At 38.3% G+C, this 22,919-nt stretch overlaps 1 protein-coding gene across 2 annotated transcripts in view; it reads left to right on the forward strand.

Annotated features, from left to right (window-relative positions):
• The window catches only part of LOC131258137 (NAD-dependent protein deacetylase SRT1-like), an 81,237-nt gene extending 64,995 nt beyond the window's left edge, over positions 1 to 16,242 (forward strand). Inside the window, exons 10-14 of one of the 2 annotated variants that reach the window (XM_058259245.1) lie at positions 7,654 to 7,747; positions 10,499 to 10,581; positions 10,694 to 10,761; positions 10,905 to 11,007; positions 15,284 to 16,242. In XM_058259245.1, the coding sequence (XP_058115228.1) occupies positions 7,654 to 7,747; positions 10,499 to 10,581; positions 10,694 to 10,761; positions 10,905 to 11,007; positions 15,284 to 15,580 (645 nt within the window). In that variant the 3' untranslated portion in view covers positions 15,581 to 16,242. The remainder of the gene's footprint in view (positions 1 to 7,653; positions 7,748 to 10,498; positions 10,582 to 10,693; positions 10,762 to 10,904; positions 11,008 to 15,283) is intronic. The other variant, XM_058259246.1, reaches the window with a different exon arrangement.
• Positions 16,243 to 22,919: the final 6,677 nt, after the last annotated feature.

The following is a 22,919-nucleotide window of genomic DNA, read 5'->3' on the forward strand; positions in this document are numbered from 1 at the left end:
CTAAATTGGAGGAATCCAATCCTAGATATAGATAGTGGATGCATGATGATGCCTAGATTTGATCCATTGTTGTGGAATAGCATGGGACCCGAATTTAGTTCTAATTTGGTGTTCTTAACGCTGTGAAAGATATTTGGGATACCATGAAAAAAGATGCACTCAGAGCAGAACATCTCTTGGGTCTATTGGTTATACGAGGAGATTTTATCATTCCAAAAGGGGGATAAGTCCCTTACCGAGTGTTTTGCCAAAATAACTGGCATGTGGGAAGAGATCTTAATATATCATCTTATTACTTCAGATGTTACTCTTCTAAAGAAGACGTTGGAGGATGCGAAAGTGGTGAAACTTTTGTTTGGTTTGCCAAAAGAATATCAGTCGACTAAATATTAGATTTTAATGGTGTATCAATCCATTTAGTTGTGAAATTTATGCTAGGCTTTGGATAGTCTATCTTGCGAATAACTCTGACAGTGCTTATGTTAAATGTTTCTGATGAAGTTGCATTACTCACTTTATCTAGTTACACTTGTTTGTGTGGAGGCCGTGGTGGTCTGTAACGCCCTGAAAATCGGGGGTCGAGCAGAAGCTCAGCTCCCGAGTTCCAATGCATCACTTATGCAACATAGATAATGATGATTGAATGTTGTTCATATTAGTGCATTAAACATGAGTAGGATTATACCAAAACAACATATCATACTCCAGAGACAGTTAAATTTCATAAGCAGAAGACTATGATAGATATATAAAATATATAAACTGTCGCAAGTCTCCAGAGTATAAATATGTTACTAGGTTAAATATATACATGTATACTCCAAAAATGGACAAAAGGAATATACATGGTGTTCCAAAAGTGCAAAATAACAAGTGTAATGGCATCTAATCAGCATCCCTGTAACCCCATCGATCAGAACATGGTCTACATAGACCCGCCTGATAGCTGCATATAGGAGAAACCCTCCTCATCATCATAAAAGTCCGGCTCCGCCTCATGCGCATCGCCATCATCTGAAACTAAAATAGAGTCTGGTGGGTGTTTAAAACACCGTCCCGTAACGTGGGAGTGAGTGATCAACTCAGTGGAACCATAGAGCAAAGGTTTACATGTTATCAATTCAGTTAAGCAGTAATGATAAAGCAGACATATCAGACATTCCTGGATACTCTTATTAATGCAAGGATGAAATGTAAGCATGGTGCATGCCCTCGCCTACACTCCCTCGTGCGACACCATCTTACGGTCGCGACATGCTTTCTTCCCTCCGTGCTCTTCAACCCGGGGCACATGCAGTGCGATGTAATGAGCGTGATTACCGAGTTATTATTAGTCCCTTTCATACAGCAGGATTGGGAATCTAAGGTACCTCCCTCGTATTATTCCCAAACAAGGATCCATTCTAGGGTTGTCAGTCCTAGTTAATCTCATACGATGTTGCGGTTCTAGGTCACTACAAAGGGCTCGTCACCAGATCAGTGCAGGCCTAGTTATACTCTGATTACTACGGAAAGGCTCGTCGCCTCACCGCTGGTTCAGAGTATGCTCGAGGTCACTACAAAGGGCTCGTCACCTATCAGTGTAGGCCGACAGCGCGAATACAGTGTCCCATACCACCGTATTCGGCTCACGAGTCTATATTGCTCAATGGACACTACGGGGAGGCTCGTCGCCCCAGCGTAGGCCGACAGCTCGACCACGGTGTCCCATACCACCATGTCCGGCTCATGAGTCTTAGCGGATCGAGGTACCAAGGTTAACGGGGTTTCACTGGTAAGTTTGGTACCTTAGGTTCAAACAGTAGCGTCCATACATGGTGAACATACAATAGGGCCAATCGGGTTACTTGACGAGCTCGACTAGTACGAGCGCACATCGAATCGATCGACATGAAGTGCGTAAGCACTTCGTGTGGCCTAACCACTGCCGACGACCAAGTACGACTCGGGTTCACCTAACACGTCCAATGTGGCGAAAACAACCTCAGCCACCAAATCAGGGCCTATTACCGATTGCCTGGACTATATCATAGTCCCAACCTCATTCAGTTTCCACAAGTAATCATACGAGACCGTCAAAGCAATAACGGACAATAATTCAATTTCTACTATCATATGAGCATGTAGTGAAAAGCAACGTAAACATGAGTTTACAAACATTCATTCCATAATGAAACAGACATCATAGTGTAACATACATGGAGGAAATCGTACACATAATTAAGGTAGCCGAGATTCATATCTCAACCCTCATACAAAGTACTCCTTAGTAACAACTAGCTCATTCAGACATTTCTACAAACACTTAGTCAACATACATCTTCATACATGAGGTATGTTGATCACACATGTATTAGGCCAAATCCTTTCACTAGGGAGTTGCCCCATATACCACACGCATATACCCACGGCGGATAATCATGGCATGCATGAATCCAGGTTCCATATTCATTTAATCATTTCCTCAAACACTTAGGCTACACACTTTAACATATATAACATATATTGGCCGTGGCATGATTTAGGGCAAGTCCTTTCGCTAAGGAGTTGTTGCATATATAACAAGCATATATCCACGATAGATAATCATGTTAGGCACAAATCCAAATTCCATACGTATTCAAACATCACAACATATACATAGAATACACTATATGCCACATAGTTCATATATACTTGTAAAACGAAACAGACGACGCATTTTGCATGTAAAATAGCACCCATGTCAGTTATAAATCATTAACCGACATTGAAAGCTTTGAAAACCATAACTATACGTCTATTGTCCGCACCTTATGCCGGTAGACACGTAACGAACTCAGTTCGTTCACTCACGCTCCGTCTACGGCCTAACGGCAACCTATTTCATGAAATAGGTTAGTTACTTCGTTACTTTAACTAATGGAAACCCTAGAATGGATTAGGGTTAGGATTCCTTACCCAATAGTGGAATGAAATTCGCCGGAATAGCGATCCGGTAGCGATGAATAAGCACGGGAAGAAGCAGGGTAGAATACTAAGAATCTTCCCAAGTTCTCTCTCACTTTCTCTCTCTTTACTCTCTTCTCTCTCCTAGGGTTTTTTTCAAATTCGTGTGGAGTGAATGAGAGAGGGTTTAAGGTCCTTATATAGGCCTAAAACCAACGAAAATAGCCCCAGGGCCTTTGTATACTTAAGTTATAGCCAAAGGGCGCTCGTCCCGATCCAACGGAGCACTTCTGGAGGCCCCTTTTCTGCGTGTGGTCGGACTTAAGCTCCCTGACCTTGGATCTAGGTTAGGCTGAGTTTTCGCTCCGATCGGGTTTACAGATCGACCGTGGCGGACCCGTTTCAGTTCAACGGTCACGGGCACTCGATTAGGGCCACAAGTGCATTGCCATGTATGGGACATTTCCCCTGATCCGAGGGTGTATTTGGGTCAGATTTTGACGGTCTGAATCCTTATATTTGGCCCGTAAGCGACACGACTCAGATTACTTAAATTCGGATTTTATTTCTAAAGATATCCACGTTTCTCATGCACTTCGCTCTGGACTCAAGTTGTGCATTTCTGGGTATCATTAGGACTTGATTTCCGAGATAAATGTCAAGTCCAGTGAGACAGTCCTAACCGTATGGTTTCGCAGTAACCGGACTTTTGACGTGCGGTCCAGGTCCGATACGGAGTTTCAGTGTGCTCCCGAGAGCACATGGGATTAAGGATTGGTCCTAAGTTTTAGGGTATTGTAGCAGTATCGATTCTACTCGTTTTGGGTCTTGCAGTTTGTATTTAAAGTGATTAGGGCCCATTGCACAGAGAATTTAGTTTAGCGCTAAATTAATTCTCGTTTAGTTTCTAAAGGATTTGGTCCTATTTGATTTCTGCCTGAGGTAGTATTTGGGCCTTTGTAGTTTGTATAGAAAGTAATCCAAGCTATTAATACTTAACTAAATTATGTCCTAATTACAACAGAATAAGATCCTAGGGCAGTTCTACGTCCAAGGACGTCCATTGCCAAGTTGGGGAAAATCCGGGACGTTACATGGTTGCATAGGTCATAGCAGGTATTGTGGTGGCAGAGGTAATAGGTTGTTAGGGGAAGTAGAGGTGGCCGGGGGGTAGATGAGATCGCATATGCACTCATTGTGGTATGACGGATCTCACTATGGATTTTTGTTGGGATCTCTATGGAAAGGCTCCAAAAATTGATCAAGCTCTTGTGGTGGCAATGCTTCTGCTGATGGTAGATCTGCCACTTCTACTTCGTCAAATGGTAGTGGTACTTAGATTAGTGTCACATTATCACAGGAAGAATATGCACGTTTCCTCTCTTCTAGTGGCTCTACGTCCAACAATGTTCCTTTCACTTCTATAGGTACTTTGGCTCAGTCAGGTAAAGTGTGGTTCTTGTCATCCCATCCCTCTTCTTGGATCATTAATTCTGGAGTGTCAGATTATATCATTGGTAATTGCAACTCTTTTTTTTTTTTCTTTTGATCACGTTTTATAAAATATTTTTGTTACTACTGCTTAGCTTAATCCTACACACGTGCGGAATGACGTGAATTTCCCACCACAAATGCTGAAGGAGCCCATGCAACAAAAAGCTTTGTGGAGCCGTGGAGATGTTTGTGACATCCGTTCTATCCATCTATTGTGCTAGCTCATGTTAGGATGTGATTCCAAAACTCAAGCAGATCCAAAACTCAAGTGGGCCACACTACAAGAAATGGTGGGGATTAAGTGAGATGCCCACCATTGAAATTAGGGGTGCACATGGGTCGGTTCAGTTCGGTTCTGGGGTGAAACCGGAACCGAACCATTCCATACGGTTCTGGGATTTTTGGAACTGGATGTGGCACATGCAATGGCAGAAGGGTGGCAGTTTGTGTGACGTGGAGCTGTTCTGGGCTTTTTAAAATCTAGCCCAATTGCAATGCCGTGCATGAATAACTGGATGTTGCACATGTAATGGTAGAAGGGGGGCAGTTTGTGAGACGTGGAGAAAGGAGCTGAGAGAGAGAAAGAAGCAACGAGAGAGAGAGCAGCAACGAGAGAGAGAGAGAGAGAGAGAGAGAGAGAGAGAGAGAGAGAGAGAGAGAGAGAGAGAGAGAGGGGGTAGGGGTAGTCGCACGCACGCAGTAGGGTTGGGTAGACTTAGAGTTTTTTTTTTTTTTTTTTAATTAAAAAAACTTGGGTTCGGTTCTAGGTTTAGTTTCAGGTTCGGATCCATGGTTTGGTTTAGTTCTACATACCCCTAAACTGGAACCGAACCGTTTAGTCCGGTTCCACAGTTCTACCGGTTCGACGTGCACCCCTAATTGAAACCTTCTTAGGCTCACATATGTTTTAGATCGGGTTAATATTTGTGTTCTCCCTTATGGGAATCCCCTTATGAACAGGTTGGATGGTATGTAAACATGGTATATAAACTTCATGGTGGGTGTTTTAGATCAGGCTATATTTGTTGGAAGGTTTCAACGTGAGTGTTTCCATCCCCAGTATTTCCTCTGGTGTGGCTTACTTGAGTTTTGGATCTGCCTCATTTGTGGGCTCACTTTCTAACAAAGCTAGTGAAACTGATGGATGGAGTGGAATGTGGATGTCACACAGGCAGCATGGTGGGCTCCACAGTCGTTTGCATGCTCCCACGATAATCGTAGTAGATTCGCGCCCCAGAACCAAGAAACCTCCTTTTAGAAAATTGGAGTTATTTGATACTCTGCTGTGTTCAATGCTTCATAAGTAGCCACTTAGAATTGGTACATGTGGCAAATTTTGACTCAAACTAAACAGATTAATTGTGGAACCCTTTTGTTGAGTTACAGGTGCAAAATCAGATTGGTTGAAAAATCCTAGCCTCTACATGGAAACTTCTTCTTTTAGATATACGACCATTGGGTATATCATTATCTACCATCAAATAAATGTCTAAACACCAGCAGATAGATAACCAAATATGAGTAATTTTTGGTTCATGATACGTCTAAATGGATAACCATAATTTGGAAGGTTTTGTTTGTGTTATATGCCACTTATGCAATGTATTAGTCATTTTCCAATAGCCTGCATATCAACAGTTGCACTCTCCCAAAGTATAAAAAAGTATTTCCCTTCTACAAAACCTAAAGGGGACCCGAATTGTCACTTTGACACCTGTTTTGTGCAACATGGAAACAACAAAGTTCTGTGGGGCCCACCATGTTGTATATGTCAAATCCATTCCGTTCATCAGGTGAGAGCCCTTAGATCACTGTTCTTCAAAAATCCATCTTGAAATAAAAACAGACAGTCACAAAAACATTTTAGTTCACATGGTGTGGCCCATCTGATTTTTTTGATATGGCCGATTTTTGCATCTTCCCTTCATCCCAGTGAATTATCAACTGATGAATGGATTTGATGAAAGATACACACCATGGAGGCCCTACACAAAGCTATGGTTGTCGTCATATCCCATTGTTCCCTGTGGTGTGGCCCATTTGATTTGTGCATCTGGATGATTTTGGGGCCCAAGGCCTGGAATTGAGGAGCACACCTGATGGACGGAATGGATGCCACACAAAGAACTTGATGGGCCCACATTGTTGCAGAGGATTCGGGTCCCCTTAAGTGGCGTGGCGAATTAGGTGGGGGAGATATGGGGAATTTTCGGTGGGCATTGGAGCCAAATTCCACCATTTTTTTTTTTTTTTTTTGTGAAATCAAAAGCATGCATTTTGGATGTCGCAATGATTGGTGAGCATTTAAATTGGCTGTAGTTTGGATGCCATCATGCCCCAAACATGGGAATTGCAAGGGTAGCGGGTATTTTTTAATACCCATGTATTCCAGTTCCCTCAATACTCTTACATTTAAATTGGCTGTAGTTTTGATGCCCATCATGCCCCAAACATGGGAATTGCAAGGGTAGCAGGTATTTTTTAATACCAATGTATTCCAATTACCCCAATCCAAATTATCCCTAAATTTCGTAGGCACATGGCACTCTAGGGGCACACATAGATTGACACCATTGCAGTTTAGGATCAATGATTTAATTATCGGTATTGTTGCATGTATTGCACCCTTGCGATATGGAAACATATTGGTATCGCATCGGAAACATTGCATGTATCTGGGAATGTATTGCTGTTTGAGGCAAACATTGGTAAATGATGGAAAATTTCAATTAAAACTTTGGGATGCGTTGAAAGAGACAAGATTACACTTAGAATTCAAAAATCACAAAAAAAAACAAGTTTTCTTTGTATACGATCCTAAGCTATGCGTTGTTTGATGCAATTAAATCCAAAATGAGTTCATATAATTCATAAATCATACAATAGAAGTATAAAAACAAATTCCCCCAAATAAATTTAAGAGAATAGATTTTCATGGGTTTTTTTATTTTTATTTTTTTTTAATATTTATTATTATTATTATTTTTAAATTTCCAGTAGGGTAATGTATCTCAAGGTATCGCATCTATCAATGATACGGGGAAATTTTATGAAGCATTTTTGGCAAAATATCGCAATATATCAATAAATTGCGATATATTGACGATACATTGTGATTTTTATGCAATACAGGGGAATTTAACAACTCCTGTATATCGTATCGGTCACATGCGGTGCTATCTATATTTAAATCACTGGTTAGAATATCATTACTAATATAAACCATAACAGGTTATTGCAGGTGTCATGCACTTTCTTAATCTTCGCATTCCTCCGTATGTCCATGTCGATCTTATACAAATCAGTTTTACTCAATTCCTTAAAAGTAAGTTTACCTCTTCTCCTCAAGTTTCCTAGGTTTTTTTTTTTTTTCTTCATTCTATTTTCTTATTGTTTCTCATTGTTAACTAGCTTTGGAACTTAGAACTTCAATTTTACATCCTAAAAAGAAAAACTGAGTATCTAAGGTGAAATAGAAAATAACCTTACCTGACTTTAATTTATTATTTCTCCCGAGTCTACTAAACAATCATCTTTATAGGTGAAGCACTTTGCTAAGCCCACATGCCTCAGCAACGTGCCAGCCTTGCAATTTGGGTGGGCCACTGTGTAGGTTACATGGACCAAAAATAGGCTTTCAGCTAATCAGGCAGGCTACTCGCATGAAAACACTGATCGGATGATCCATTCCATCCTTGATTTTGCCTTGTTTTTTGTAGCCATCCTTTCTCCATGCCATGGATGGGATGGTTGAGATTGCCTAATAAAAGTGTTTTTGTAGAATTATAAGCAATCCATGACGGTCCTCAACAAACAGATGCATCAAATTGTTGATTGGACCTATTTTTGTATGTAAAATCTTGACCGTTCATATTAAAGGACATTGATCAAATGGTTAATATTCTTCTGATGGGTGTGGCATTTGCATGGTAGCCCATGAAATGTGTGGACCTAATGGACAGTCTAGATCAATGGATTGGAATGGACAACTGTCCTAGTGCTACTAGTACTAGGAACACTAGCTTATTGTGCTCTGAGAGCCTTGGATCGTTTCTCAATAAAAAAATAACATGACTATGTAAACATTAAAAAACAAAAGAAATTAGAGAAGAATATTCATGTAGTTCCAATAAAAACCAATTATTAGTAATTTCTAAAAAATCAATTACTAGCAATCTATTCTAACGAAAATTGATAACAAATCATTGAGAATCATGCCTAATCATCTCAAGAAATAGTAGTTAGTATGAACATCACTCGTTTCTTAAACAAATAATGTACAACAAAACATTGAAAATCATGCAAAATCATCTCAAGAAACAGTAGTTAATATGTTAAGAAATCAGAGAATCCCATCAAGAACAAAATGCCAAAAAAGCTTTTGCTTTTCTGTTGTAAGGGTCATGGCAACTATAATGAAAAGTGAAGTAAAATCTAGAGAGCGAGTGCATGTCCTTAAGTAGTTTTTCCAACAACAAGAGAACAGAGGCAAGCTCGAGGGATAGGAGTGAAAGAACTGTCTTGACAAAAGAAATTCATATTTTAAAAAAAAAGAAAAAAAAAGAAGAAGAAGAAGAAGAAAGGAAAGCTTAGTGGAAAATCTGTATGTACACCTCACGTGTCGAACAAGCTAAACTTTTTGATGGCATCACTAGGACACTTTGTTGATACAGATTTTGAAGTGTCGTTGTGTCTAGGAGTGGCAAGTGTCCCATTAATAACAAAAGCAAAAATCCTTTCTATATCCTAGAACAACTATAATATTGCTCAGTGTTTTTTGGAACGTGGACAGTCCATTGAAACCTATTTTTCTTTAATGAGAGTGATTATTTCTTATGAAATCCTATAATTTTACCTATTGCCATGTTATTTGGGAGAAGAACGGGGTAGCAGGATCTTTAGTTAGAGACTTAGAGTTGGTTTGACTAAAGTGACACTTTTTGGAGAATCACTAGCTCGTCCTTAATACAGATCTTTAGTTATAAGGTTCTGATGCATCGGGACATGTAGTGTCCTGATCCGGCATTCTGTAAAAAAGGGCCCATATTTTGGTGACCCAGGCCACTGATCTGATGGTCCCCGCCATCGATGTGGGATGCCCAAAAAATCTTCCAGATTGGAAGATCCTACCCTCTGTCAGTGGTCTATATAGATGTGCAACGAAAAAAAAAGAAAAGAAGAGTCTAGCGAGGTTCGAGAAAAAAAGGGCAGATATCGGCTATTTGGATGGCTAGGATCTTTCAATTGAGAAGTTTTTTGGAGCATCCCCTGTCCAAGATGGATCCATCAGATCAGCGGCCTGATAAACTGAACCCCCGCATGTATGACTTGGCTCATCAAGACACTAGGCGCTAATGCATCAGGACCCAAATTCCTATTTTTCCCCTTTGCCAGTGTCCCTCTTCTACAACACTTCCATGGGACCAATTGCCACATTTTCTAGGCTTTTCATGGTTCAGATTATAAAACAAGTGTTTGGATGGTTGGGCCTTATTCTCTGTACACTGAGGAAGCTTCTTGGTTATTTCGAAGCTAGAAGTTGAAATAAATGTAACAGAAAGACCATCATAGCTGTTTAGTTTCAGTAGACTTGTCTTCTATACAAGTCTTCTTGATTAACTGAACTTTTGAATGTTGATTTTCCAAGTTTTTAGTGATAAAGATTCCTCTGGAATCCATCTTTTACCCATTTCAATCAATTTCTTGGATGCTTTTTTTCCCCCTTCTAGTTTTGGTTCTTTTGGGAATCTATTGGCTATTTGAAGGTTTTCTAAAATAATGTCTAGTCAATCCCGTCTGCAGCTGTCCATCAAATGGGGATGGCTAGAGTTTTTCCATCCATCCATTTGTTTTATATCCTGGGCATACCTAATAAGCGAGCTGCCCTGGTTTTCGTGCCAGTGCATCTATGCTATAGGGCTCACTAGATGGATGGGTTAGACAGTTACCTCATGCCAACTTGGCACGCGTGCTTGTCTACAGGGGTTTGCTATACATGCATGCGGGATTAGCAAACCTCTACCTGTTAGGAAGCATTTGTTCTTGAATTTCTCACGCTCTGGTCCATTTACTACAGAGACACAATATGCGAAATGGACTCTCAGGATTTCTAGTGTACATGGACAGAGAGCACCATTGCCGTTCCTCAAATCAGTGGATGTAAAGATAATACGAGAAGCTCTCTCTTGTTTCCTTTCCAACTTCTAGCTAATATCTTTTTGGAGCCTCATAACCCACCCTGAACTTGGTTTTCTTCTATTTGAATTGTCAGGTTTTGTTTCCAGAGAGGCCATACCTGAAGGCTGCCCATCTTCAGAAGCAACCATTTTTGTTAAAAAGGTACCTCAAATCAGCTCAAAAGATGGGATCTTGTAGCATCTTGAACCACTGTTTGCAAAACCATTAGTAATGCTATTAGATTTTACATTTTGTCATCTATCCTCTTGTTTTGTTCTTGACATGCCGCGTTGATTATATATCAGAGAGACGGTGAAGACAAGACCTTTTAAGATGGTGTTGGAACTCAACTTTAGCGATGGTTGTGGGTGTACATGCACTAGAATTGAGTTGCCGGTTGATTTCCAGGTGAGGAATTATAATTTATAGCTTGTTTTAGTCAGCTTTTGGATTTATTGCCAAATCACAGTTTGTGGGACTTCCAAACGAATAAGGTGTGATTTGAATCTGCCTGCACAGAAAATGGACCTGCATTAATCGGGCACCTATGTCCCGCTTCTTCCAACCACAAGTGAGATGCGTAAGAGAAAGTCCTGAGCATATCTCACTTACATGTTGGTGCTAGACTCTTGTGTTGGTTTGGAACTGTAAACTTCCAAATGTGTAGTTACGATTTCTGTTCGGGTTTTCTTGTAAGTGAAAACTAACTATACTTGTGCTGATTTTGTTAAAAAGTCAAGATTCAAGCTGGTAGATTACTTTTTTAGTCCTAACACATAGGGATGACAGGATTAGTTGTTCTAATGCATATCAGGTTCTCAATGGATAGTTTTTCTAATAGTAAAATTGTTCCATCAGCCAACAGTAATCATTAGGGGTTGTTTGGCAACCTGGAATTTAGAAGTCAATGATGCATGTTAATCATGATCATTATCAAAACAGATTCCTTAGATGCAGTTGGGATATACAAGGGTCCCAATGCCCAACGGATAAGGGAACTTTCAGAAGTCCGTGACACCCATCAGTAAGCAGTTGATGAATATCAAATTTCCTTAGGAGATTCTGTTAGTCATTTTGGCTATTGGGAAGTGGAAATGTAATTTTGTGGAATCCAGATACTGTCTTTGGGGCCTGGTAATGAAGCAGGCTGCACGGGTCCTATTTATTATAAAAAAAATTCAAAAAATTGACCGTTGGGAGGGAATCCATTTCCTTGGAATTTGCTAGCCAGCCTTTGGTCAAGAATCCAAAAGCCGTGTTTTTTCTGGAATTGGATTCTAGATGGAATCCGTTTCTTGCCTTTTCCAGGGCCCAAACACAGGAATTTTCCCTACTTGAGGATTCGATTTCTAGCAGTGTACTTTTCCTGGTTCCCAAACGACCACATATTGTGCAGGTCGTATTGGCTTCATCTGTCACTGAATGTGGTCATTCTAAATTTACCCAAGAAGTTCCAAATTTTGGACTGAAATCCTCTAGAACACATGAGCCTGTGGAGCCCATGTTGTGTGTGTGACATCCACTCCGTCCATCAGGTGAACCATCTCATGTTCAACATTCAAGCCTAAAAATCAGCCTGATAAAAAACTCAGGTGGGGCAACACCATGGGGAACAATATAAAATCACCTTAAATCCTCTTTAAGTTCATGTGGTGTGGCCTGGCTGTGTTTTGAATTAGGCATATTGGAGTCTGTTCATCCTGGTGGGTGCCCCTGATGTATGGGTTGGATTGAATATACACACCTTGGTGGCCCTCGAATTCACACAAATCTATGGCTGGCAATTCCCCCAACCGCGCCCCCCCCCCCCCCAATTATTCCATGTTGTGTGTCCCACCTGTTTTTATTGGGTGCCCCAGGGCCTAACATTGGTGGGTTCAGCTATTGATCTAGTGGATGTCACACACAACACCGGGCTTTATGGAGCTCAGGTGTTGTACCTGCTGCATACCACATGTCTTGTAGAGGGTTGTGGCCCACAAATATCAGAGATAAGGATTCTAGAAAAGTAGATGCTGAGATATTGTACAGTACTTAACCCACTAGCACCTAAGGTAGGTTCGGATTTTCAGTTTGTGTAAGTGGGGTATATTTTCATTGAAACCATCAATATTATGGACCTAATATGGATACCACATACACTAAAGTATCTCCTAGATTGAAAGATCACACCCGTGGAATCTCAGGCTTTTTTTATTTGGTTAAATGTAGACCTTAGGCTCTATTTCAACATATGGGAGACTTCTAGTCATGGGCTCTCAATGGTGGGACCCATAATATCAACAGTTTGTGTCACCAAATCATGGGTCTGTGGGGCCCTTAATATCAACAGTTTGTGTCACTGAATGATGTGTCTATTTGTTGACCATACTGTATATATTCTCAGGTCAAGCATAATGAAGTACCTCTTCATAGCCAACATTTTAAATATTGATGATATCAGCCGATATATCCCACGATATCTCTTGTATCCCACTTGTGCGATACGAAATGCATAGGTAGTGCTGATATATCCCACATCTTCAATCTAGCGAGCATTTTCAATTTCTGATCCTTTTTTTTTTTTTTTTTCTGAAATTATGTTAAATCAGTGTCAAATGGTTATAAATCCATTGGTTCTTCATGTTTTGCATGAAAAATCATGGAGATGGAGCTTTGATTTCTATATCCATTGGTTCTTCATGTTCTTTTTTTTTTTTTTTTGAAATTTTCCTTCAACTAGCTATCAATTGAGACTAATTTCGAAGTATTTAGCAATTCCAAATTTCTTGCAATGTTGCACTCCAAACATAAAACCAAGCTTGTATGAGGGCTGGTATATTGATTTGTTAAGTTCTTATCAAAATTTGAAAAAATAAAAATCATTTTTAATTAAAAATTAATAAAAATTATTATTATTATTTTCAAAATTTCCCTTCAACCAGCTGTCAAGTGAGACTAATTTTGAAGTATTTAGGAGTGTTTGATGAAATGATCATCACATATACTCTAAATGTTATGCATTCAATTTGAATATAGTTGCATTAATTCAGTTAGACAACACATAACTTAGGACCCTATACAAAGGAAACCTATTATGTGGACTTCTTTTTTAAGAGATTATGATTTAAAAGTGTATATTAAGGTCTTTTTTAACAATCCCTGAAGTTTCATTGAAAAATTCAACCATTTCCCCAATGTTTCCCCATGTTTCCCCAGAAGTGCGATAAATTACCTGGTACAAACTATATATCTTGTGCGATAACCGAAATGTATCTATATCCCAAGGATGTGATACGTAACGCGATACCGATATTTTGAACACTGTTCATAGCTACGTCTTGATATTAATGTCTAGTACATGGGTACACTCCTACAGTGCAGTGGTACATTTTTCAAAGTCCTTTTCTCAGCAGCAAAATGTTTGATTGCATGCCACTCCTTCACACTTGCTTTTACTAAAGAAACTATATTTAATTCCTTTTTTGTAATCGATCAAAGAGGATTTGATCCTATGGTGCTCCCACATGACAAAAAATAGAAGAAAAGATTGATAAAGGTCTTCTCATAACAAACTTCTCTTTGTGCCCAACATTTGTTTCTGTTGCGACATTTTTGTTTTCAGAAGTGGATTATGCCCCTATTAAATAGGCTTCCTTCAAAAGTTATGTTCATCTGGTAGAGTCTAATAGCTAAGATACCTTCAAGACTGCAATATCTTCTTGTGTAGTTTAAAAACTTGAAACCTTACTGGGCTCTTAAGGTCTGTCGAGCCAATCATATGACTCGGAAGAGTTTGGGGTTTTTCTGAATTTTTTTTTTTTTTTTTGGTAATAATGAATATTTAAAATACTACATTAAATATTGTTGAGGCCTACCTAGTCTAGTCGAGTCATCAGGTTTTCTACAGTTAAGGTGGCTCTGGATCATGATCAATGGCTTGGATTGTGCAAGGGATGTGCCAGATGGACAGAATCTATGGATTTACTATTTCTCCATATTTTCTCTTTAATAAGTTAAGCTATGACTTTTGGATGGGATTAACGGGAGAACCCCTCCCCTGGTCGGGGAGTTTAGATGTGGCTAGAAGTTATCATGTCTTATCCAATCTCACTCTGTACCAATTTGATCTACAATTGAATTCATTTCTAAATTCAAAATTTAGAATTCAACTTTCAAATTTAAGCATTTGAGAGTAAATAAAAAAAGAGGATATAGAGAGACTTGCGTGGGATCCGCCCACTAGTGGTTGCCTATTACTGGGCCCCATGGGCCTATGTCCAACAGTTGTGTTGATCCAATGGAGTTGGGTTGAGTTTGTTTGAAGTTTTTAAACCATGTTATGATGTTCCTAATGCTCTGATATGTTTATTTTAAGGTTGTTGGCCCTTGAGCATTTTTATCTTGATTTGGCCTCTTCTTTGGATCTTTTATTAAGAAAATCCATCTTACAGCTACTGGCAGCTGATATCATCTTCAGTGTCTTCTTGAGCAACCATATGATGCCCAACTGAACCAAGCAGCAGTTTTTGTTCGTCCCATCAAATGGACTGTTTGGATGCTTGTATAGTTGATGATTCAACTAGATTACAAAAAATTAAAAAAGAAAACCATTTTCACACTATCGAGCATTATGCATTTTCTAAGTATTCTAGACTGAGCATGAGCGACTGTCTTTAACTCTTTATGTTCTCGGGTGATGCAGGTTTCAAAAGACAGCTTCAGCCATGATAAGGATACTATTGTTGGGAAGCTGAAGGAGGCAGCAGTCCATGACTCATGCTGTGGGCAGTCTGCAGCTATTGAGCGAAAGATGCTTTCGGCACCCAGAACTGAAGTAATCGTCTATGCCATTGGAACGAACGTTGTCAGTTACAACAGTCGAGCAAACCCCAGTGAACTCGAAATCGTTACCAAGGGCGACATTGATGCGATTAAGAGGCGCAATGAGGATGACAATAAGGCAGAGTTGCCGAAGAGAGTCAGATCTCTTGGTTACTAATGCCCATTGATTTGATTGTAATGGGCCCCTTCTAATATATAGTAATCATGGGAGGTTTTTGGGTTGCTGATGTAGTTTTGTTGAAGCTCAGGAATAGGTACACTAATCCCATGCATGTATGAGAGCAGCCCAAGAAAATGCTACCATTTGGCCACCAGGCAGACAGGAGCAAGATCCAAGCCATCGATCAGATGGGTAACTCTTGCTTGGCTATTCATGTTGTCTAGCTTTAGAAACTAGTGGATGGCTTACAAACAATTGGCTAAGTTTTTCGACCAGTCTGTTTCTTAACATGTGGCCAATGTGGTCAGTAAACATCTACATGGTGGGACCTATCTGATGGACGGCTTCGATCTTGCATTTGTGCACTAGTGCATTAGTGTTCTGCTTTATTCATGTGCATGGGATTAGCAAAGCTGCAGGAATAGATGTGTATATGCATGTAGGCTGAGTGAATTTTGTAAGCTGCACTCAGTCCCCTGAATGTGAATAGGAAAGAAGGGAAAGAACTTGTTTGGGTCATCACCATCTTGTAGAAGGATTCTACAGTTTCAAATCACATGCAATTTGGTATGATTGCTAACCATTGTAAATAACTTTGGATAGAAATGGTGTTACAGAGAACTGTTCTTTTGGAATGATGACTTTCTTATGTTTTCTCATTAGGTCTGTTTGGATGCCAGATAAATTTGGAAGGCCATGGTGGTATTGAGAATTTTCCTTTTGGTATACGTTGACTTGTGATGTCATTTCATCGGGTCTGTTTGGAGGGGGCATGTTCAATCGAATCAGCTAGGATATCCTCATCCATTTTCATTTTGGCAAAAAAAAAAATAAAAAGGATAAAAAAAGAAAATAAAAAAGTGTAAACAGCACTGTTTGGACGCCGAAGGAAAAGGAAATGGTTTCCCTTGATTTGAACTGTAGGCAATGTTTCCATGTCGGTGAAAAGAGTGGATTTGAAGTAACATTTTCATCTTTATTTGGACATATGTCTTGAGAAATGGTTGCAGCCTCTATTGCAGTTAAAGGCTACAATGGGTCAGTCATGAATAGGGCTAGCCTGACCTGATCAAAATCTAAGTCCTGAATTAGGATTTCCACTTGCAAAACAAACATAACCCATGAAAATGGAATTCATTTTTGCAGGGTTTTTGATATGGGTCTTCGATAGAGTGTCTATATACCCCAGCATGATTGCAACTTGGATGATCTGAACTGTTCATGGTCTGGATTCTATGCTACCTAGGCCATAGTAAGAAACATTTGTCAAATGAATGATTGTGTGAAGATGAATATTTAATGTTCATCCTCAAATCCAAGATTCAAAGGTCAGGATAATCAATGAAGCATGATTATAAGACCATAACTCCTTTATAGTAGTACAACAGGTGCCTTTAGCTCCCAACTACTTATTTACAAATAAGCTTGCTAAAATAACAACTATATACCCAAAAAAAAAACTGTTTTCTCTCATTGAAGATCCATTTTTCTTAATCGTGCTAAGCTTATGTCATGGATTACTGGGGCTATGGCATGTGCAATCGTGTGGAGAGGAAGGAAGAGATTGGGACAGAAAGTAATGCCTAAAGTAACCGTTGGAGGCTTTTCGTAAAATGACAAAAATGACCTCAGTTGATGACTTACATTTTTAATGCCCAAAATACCTCGACCTGTATTGGAGGATGAGAACTCTCATGTACACGAATTGCAGGGGCAGAATTGTCCAAAACCGCCATCGTATATAGAGATTACTGTATTTTTGTACTATGTACATTTCTAATTTCCTCAATAACTTCCATTTTTTGGGCTTGGCAAAATCAATTTTTGAATAAGTCCAGCCCATCAGGCCCCACCCGAACAGTTCGAATCCGGCCCAGCCCATTGACAGTCCTGATTGGCTGTTATGGGGCCATAAGACTGTTTCTGAAACGTTGGTTTATGCATTTTGGTAGTATCAAAGGGGCTCACATTCAAATACTTGAAAAAAGGGCTGTATGTATGTAGACGTATGGACGTATGTATATCTATGTATGCAGGGAGGAAGTAGGTGTATTGGTAGGAGTAGCCTGTAAAGACAGCATCTGGTACAACCTACTGGTGCAACTCCTATCATGAATACCAGAAATACATCCCATACTAAGTATACGTGCATGTGCAAATATAGGGAGTTATATGATACTCAGGCAGCTTATGGTGCTTGATACACATGCACCCAAAATATGTCATACGTTAACTCAATATAAAACATCTAAATAGTGGGATCCACCATAGCTGTTTCACATTACGGAAATTAGATCGAAAAATCCTAACCTTTGATTTGTACAGAGTGTATACATTGCCAATAACTAGAAAAAAAATGCTCACATCCCACCAACTAGATGATAAATTACCTTCCACCCTGCAGATAACTTCCACTCTTTCATGTGTGTGACCAATCAACGCAGTCCAATAGGTTGGCCCCATCACCCCACCATGAAGATCACCTTGTGTAAAAATTCAGCCTCATCCACTCTTCAGGTGGACCACACTTGTATTTTGTTATTTTATTACCATCCACACAATATTTTCTATGGTGTGGCCCACTTGATGAGCTTTGAAAGTGAGGGCCAAAACCTATTGGACGGAATGAATGTGGTACACACCAGATAAATTGGAACTTATCTACTAGATAGAGCATTTATCATATAACTACTACAACAACAAAACACAAAAACATAAAAGAAAACTACTGAAATGAAATCCTGTTCTCTTTCTTGTTTATTGAAATAAGACCACTGGATATTATTCATTTTTAACCGACCAAGAAAGGTCTATCTATCCAATGGTCGAATGATAAGTGTAATTTTTTGGTTAATTATACATCTAAGTGGGGGAATATAATTTGGACAGTTTAATTTGAAATAAATGTTTTTCACGTTATGCGTTGTCTAGTAATGTCTAAGTACCTGCGTATCATTATCACACTCCGTCAGAGCATAAAAGTGACCCCTTATTTTTCTCTAGAAATGACTACGGTGTGTATTCACCACAGCTTACCAAACTACGGCAACCCATATCAACTGACACTGCCCAAATCATCGCCCTACTGTGGACAGGAATATACGTTGATTAGACGGTCGTGATCATCCTAGATATTTAACTGGTCCAAATAAAAAATGTGAGTTTAAACGGTATGGATCACTCAATCTATGCGATGTTCAGGCCGTTCTCTCATTCAGAATAAGGTCGGTAATCTGGATGGTCTGGATTGATGCACGTGTATGGTGCATGTTGGTGGATGAGTATGTGGCAAAAGCACACATACTCTTGGCCGAATGTTTCGTTACATGGGGGTTAGCTATGGAGAGAAAAAAGAAACAGAATAAAAAGAAAAAAGAAAAAAGAAAAAAGAAGAAGAAGAGATACTTTTCTTGATGGAGGGTTCTTGTCTGGAGCTTGAGGTGGATGAGATGTCTTTCTCTTGTTTGGATCAAGAAACAAAGACCAACGGCTACAATGCAACGAAAGCTTGTCAATGTCTTTCTATAAAAAGGTATTTCTATAGTGAAAAATGAGGCATGAGTGGTTGACATGATAATTACCAAGTGGTTGTTGTTAAAAAATAAATATAAGAAAAACGATAATTGGGAGACAAAAATATGATGGGGAATTGAGGAACGTTATAGATGCTATATTAAAAATAGATTGTCTCCATGAGAATATGAACATGCATGGTTGCAGCACCTGTCCCTGAGATATAACGGTTAATTCTCTTCAACGATGGATGGTTTAAATAAGGTGAGCACACAATAAAAGCTTACACAGGGTATATATGCTTTACTGATTTGCCCATAAAATATAAAAGGAAAGGGATATAGATGATTTTTTCACTGATGCTGTAGTGTATGAAAGGTACAAAAATGATATCCTTAAATTTTTTTATTTTTTTATTTTTATTTTTTTTTAAAGTTTGAAAGGAGAGCCCAGGACACGTAAGGGATATAAGTGCTGTCAGACACATGAGTGGCCCGCTACCTTACAGGCAAGTGTGGTGGCATGGCAAAAATAAAAATAAAAGATGCTCAAAAACAACCACACCACACTTCACTACCCCTGCGCGAAGCCTCTCTTTGTTCAATGTGAGAAAAAGCCACTTCAAGAGAAAACCAAAGAACTACATATCTCTCTCTCTCTCTCTCTCTCTCTCTCTCTCTCTCTCTCTCTCTCTCTCTCTCTCTCTCTATATATATATATATATATATATATATATATATATATATATATATATATATATATATTTCATATTTTAAAATTAAATTATTCAACAAACTCCCACAATTAAAAAATAGGAAAATAATAAAAGATGATTTAAAGGAAAAATAAGTGAGCAAATCAATGAAATAAAATATATTGATAAAGGTATATAGAGATTTGAACATTGCCTAATGTAAATATATCTAGCTTGTCAGGAGGTTAGTGATTTAGTTCCTTAAACTAACACCTTTAAAAGACATCTCTGATACATCATATACAATATTTTCAAACAACATGAGTTCTTACAAAGCCAACATGTTAGAGCCATGTGCTATATTGCAATTTCATGAGCTCTTTAGAGAATGTCCCAATTCTTATAAGAAGCGGCCACACTTTCATGCTCATATAGGTGAGTCCATCATGAATGTTTATATAGCTATATATTCCACTGTATCACATGTATGGAGCTCATTAGTGACATTGTCCAACCTTTCTTGCTACAAGTCATAACATTGTAACACAGTAAGAATGGAGCCATCACTATAAGTTTATAATGTTGATGTCAAATAACTCAATAGCAACTTTTCACCTATTGAACTTAACGTTGATTGAGATTTTGATTGAATATAAGTATTGCATTAGGGTTTGAGTTCAATGCCATTCATTCATAAGACATTCATAAAATATCATAATCACTTTGCTATGTTTAAACAAGAGAGATTGGAATGTATACAATTAGAAAGCTTTTATTATTATTACTTGGTTCTTATTACATTCCATGTTGTGATTTCTCAAAAATCTCAATTATATTTTATAAAGTAACCATTGATTCTAAGGTAAGATATGGTGACAAAACAATGATAAGTATATTTATGGTCACAAAATAGTAATATTTAATTAATAGAATACGAGAGATGCATGATATGTAAAGATAATGCAAGAATGATTGTCTTTAGATAATTTATGGATTGATTGTATGATTTATCAGTTTAGGGTTTATCACCTCATCATATAGTGAAATATCAAGATACGGAACACTTTTTGATATTTTCTTTTCTAGTACGAAGCTATGATAGTATAGAGAGGATTTATGAGTGTGCACATTCTGCATATGAATCTTTAAGACATGGAGTGAAGAATTATGTTTCTATTGGAGAACGCATTGTTTATATATAGAGGACAATGTTATGGCATTGAATTGGATATATTGGACGATGTCCATGAATTTATCCTGAATTAGAGAATGATAAGTATTTCTCTTAGTAGTGTAATTGATTACTATGTGAGTGGTAATAGAGATTGATAATTTTGATCCAATGACGTGAAATAAAAATATAAGATAGAAAGAATAAGAGTGGATGCATCTTTAAAGGTTTTGGTGTAACCTCACTGGGGATTCGATAGCATGATAGCATATTTAGGTAATAAAAAGGCTTTATGTGACCCTCTGTAAGACTTGGAGTGGACCTTATTTGATTGAGGGGTTGGTGCGCTATGCCAACCTCAAAGTTGACTATTTTTATTATAAAATTTCCTAAATTTCACTTGGGGATGGATGCACTAGCCTAAAGGAGAAAGCGAAAAGGGAGAAGGCAAGATTAAAATGTGAAAAATGAAGACATCAATGGGGTACTTATAGGCATATAAGGAGAGTTAATGATGTGACTAGCTCCCATCAGTCGAGACTATGTCATGTGTAAGTGTACTGTGCTATGAGGGACTGATGCTGATGTGGTAGGGAGACAAATCCCTATGTGGTAAGGAGACAAATCCCATCCATCCAAGTGGTACGAGGTTGGCACGACCTAGATTATGGGTGGCATTAGTAGGGATAAAAACCATGCTAGAGGGAAATGCTTTTCATTCTCAGGTTCATGCTAACCAATATATAACTTGTATTTAATGTAGGCCGTGTTAGCACTGTACTTACCCAAAATTTTAAAAATACAAAATCAATACTTTTCTAATCCCAACACCTAGTTCTTAGGATCTCTAATTGTATATGTTGATTTTTCATTATCGGTGAATTAATTTACATGGGATTAAATCCTATTTTCCTTCAATGTATTCATCACTAACCGGTTGATAATGCTTTGATTAGTTGATCAATTAAATTATCTTTAAACCTTGTGAAGTCAACTGCAGTAACTCCGTCCTTGAGTAATTGCTTGACTAAGTTGTTTCTTAGATGTAGATGTTTGGATTTCTTATTATATGTTCAATTATTTTCTTTCGCTATTGCATCTTGGCTATCACAATGCAAGGAAATTGCTACCACAAGTTTATCCCATAAAGGTACATATACAAGTAGACTCTTTAGCAATTATGCTTTTCCTTTGCTATTATATCTTAGTTATCTCAATTATTTTCTTATATGTTTATTTTTTTATTTTTTAGAAACCACCGTCTTTCCTAAAGTGAAAACATATCCACTCATAGATCCGAATTCAATAGAATCTGTTGTCCAGTTAGCATCATTGCACCATTTAAGCACAACTTGATATCTAAGATGGTGGAGATCATAATTACGAGTCTTTTTAAGTATATCAGTATTTGAATTACAATATTCTAATGATCTTATTAAAGATTACTAGTATATCTACTTAATATATTAATAGCATATGCAATATCGGGTCAGCACAATTCGTTAAAAAATCAAGTGACCAATAATACTAGAGTGCTAAAGTTATGATACTTTATTTCCTTCATTTTAAAACAATTTCACATAAAGATCATAAATGGTGGGATTAAGAGTCCACCACGATGCATGTGAAAGCTTGACAGAACTATAAAATGATGGTTATGTCCTAGGAGAGGGGGGTGATAGGACCGCTTTAAATTCTTCAATTAAAACACATAATTAGCTACTTAAACTAATATGCCAATTTAAACTAAGAAGGTAAGTTAATACTAAGGCTTTCAAGTAAAAGTGGGTCCAATCACATAGACTACACATGATCTACCGATCAAGCAACTAGTCTATAAGAGAGATAGTGAGCTTGTGTGTGCTTACAAGATAAATGCCTAGCATACAACCTAATTCAAGCATTCATATGATTTAATTAATCAAACACATGAGTATGAATTAGAATCACAAACATTC

This window comes from Magnolia sinica, chromosome 10, assembly GCF_029962835.1.
Source record: "Magnolia sinica isolate HGM2019 chromosome 10, MsV1, whole genome shotgun sequence".
Lineage (NCBI taxonomy): Eukaryota > Viridiplantae > Streptophyta > Magnoliopsida > Magnoliales > Magnoliaceae > Magnolia > Magnolia sinica.